At 26.8% G+C, this 1573-nt stretch overlaps 1 protein-coding gene across 1 annotated transcript; it reads left to right on the forward strand.

Annotated features, from left to right (window-relative positions):
• The first annotated feature begins 421 nt into the window (after nucleotides 1–421).
• On the forward strand, nucleotides 422–1130 carry LOC127135149 (pectinesterase inhibitor). The gene has a single exon (XM_051061943.1). It carries the CDS (start codon nucleotides 501–503, stop codon nucleotides 1029–1031), a length of 531 nt encoding a protein of 176 aa, XP_050917900.1. The 5' UTR covers nucleotides 422–500; the 3' UTR covers nucleotides 1032–1130.
• The last annotated feature ends 443 nt before the right edge of the window (nucleotides 1131–1573 follow it).

Raw genomic sequence — 1573 nt, forward strand, 5'->3', positions numbered from 1 at the left:
TTTTCAAAGTTTTCATTAATTTAAAAATCTAAGATAAAATATTTTTTCTTCTTCTATTATATTCTAATAATAATAGTAATAATAAAAAATGGATTAAATAACTTTTATTTTATTTAATGAATGAAGAGTAAAAGGAGTTAAGCTTATCTACTTTATTATTTTTTCATAAATGTATTTAAAGCTTGAATAATTCAACTAAAATACATTCATTTATTCAATCATTTTTAGTAAAAATATATAAATTTATCATATCAGTCAATTCCTTTTTACTAAAAATATATAGTCCATCTATTTTTAGACAAAATATTATTAATAAATATACTTAATTACAAATATTACTAAAAACAATTTGACTAAAATAAATACATAATTTCAAACCTGTTAACAATGCAATATAAAAGTGGTTTTTAGTAAAGATCCATTCCATTCATCCCCTCTTGATCTTGCAGATTTGTGCTATATTATATATTTTTTTTCTCTTCATTCTAATAGTCATCACAATGTTGAAACCATTAGCATTATTATTTATCATCTTGTGCACTATCCAACCAAACAATGCCGAAAACTCGTTAGAAAAAACATGCAACCTGACTCCAAACAAAACCCTTTGCATTCAGTATCTTGAGTCAAGTCCTAGAAGCCCTAATGCAGATGTCCATGAGTTTGCCCTAATCATGTTTAATATAATGAGAGACAAAGCAACGAGTACGATAATCAAAATCGATAAACTTCTTGCAGGGAATCCTGGTGGCCCTCGTGAGCAAAATTCACTTGGGATATGTGCTGGTATATACAAAGAAATTGCAACATTTTATGCTAGAAGAGCCCTTGAAACTTTGCCAGCTGGAGATCCTGAAGTTGCGATAAATGCTGCAAATGATGTTGTGAGGAAAGCCAATCAATGTGAGGCTACCTTTCATGGGAGAGTATCCGAGGATCTGCGTACTCCTGTCACTGATGAGAACAAAGATATGGAAAATGTAGCAACTATATCAGCAGCTATTGCTGAATTATTGCGACATACTAGCTAGTTTACTCAACAATTCATTGTTCAATTTAATGTATAATAAATTAGTAAAAGTAATACATTGAGTATAAGATATTATATTTCAATAATACATTGATTTTTATGTGGTTGTTGTTGTTGAATATGACACTTAGGGCATTTGTGGGACTCTTTGACATGTTCAACTATTACATTTATTGGATGACATATATCAATAATTTATTAATAAAATTAATTTAAAAAACAAAATGCTATATTACTTTATAAATTATTAGCAAATGATATAATAATATTACTCTTCTTTCATTTCTGGGATTGTTGTTGAATATGACACTTAGGGCATTTGTGTGATTTACAATTTCAAAACCTTTTCCATTCGTATTCATTTGGTAATTTTTTTTTCCTAATCTATTTTTGAAAGAAAAATTATTCTAATTAAATCTATTTGAATACTTTTTCAATCTATATGAATATTTTCAATCTATTTTTTTTTTTTTTTAGTTTTGAATCAATGGTTTTAAAATTTAGAGTAGTGATTGCAAAAACTTTCATTATTAAATCATTGGT

The sequence above is a fragment of the Lathyrus oleraceus genome, chromosome 4, assembly GCF_024323335.1.
Source record: "Lathyrus oleraceus cultivar Zhongwan6 chromosome 4, CAAS_Psat_ZW6_1.0, whole genome shotgun sequence".
Taxonomy (NCBI): Eukaryota; Viridiplantae; Streptophyta; class Magnoliopsida; order Fabales; family Fabaceae; genus Lathyrus; species Lathyrus oleraceus.

Bases quoted from the DNA above. Each gene is read 5' to 3' on its own strand.
- LOC127135149 (XM_051061943.1), top strand. From the start codon at position 501: ATGTTGAAACCATTAGCATTATTATTTATCATCTTGTGCACTATCCAA.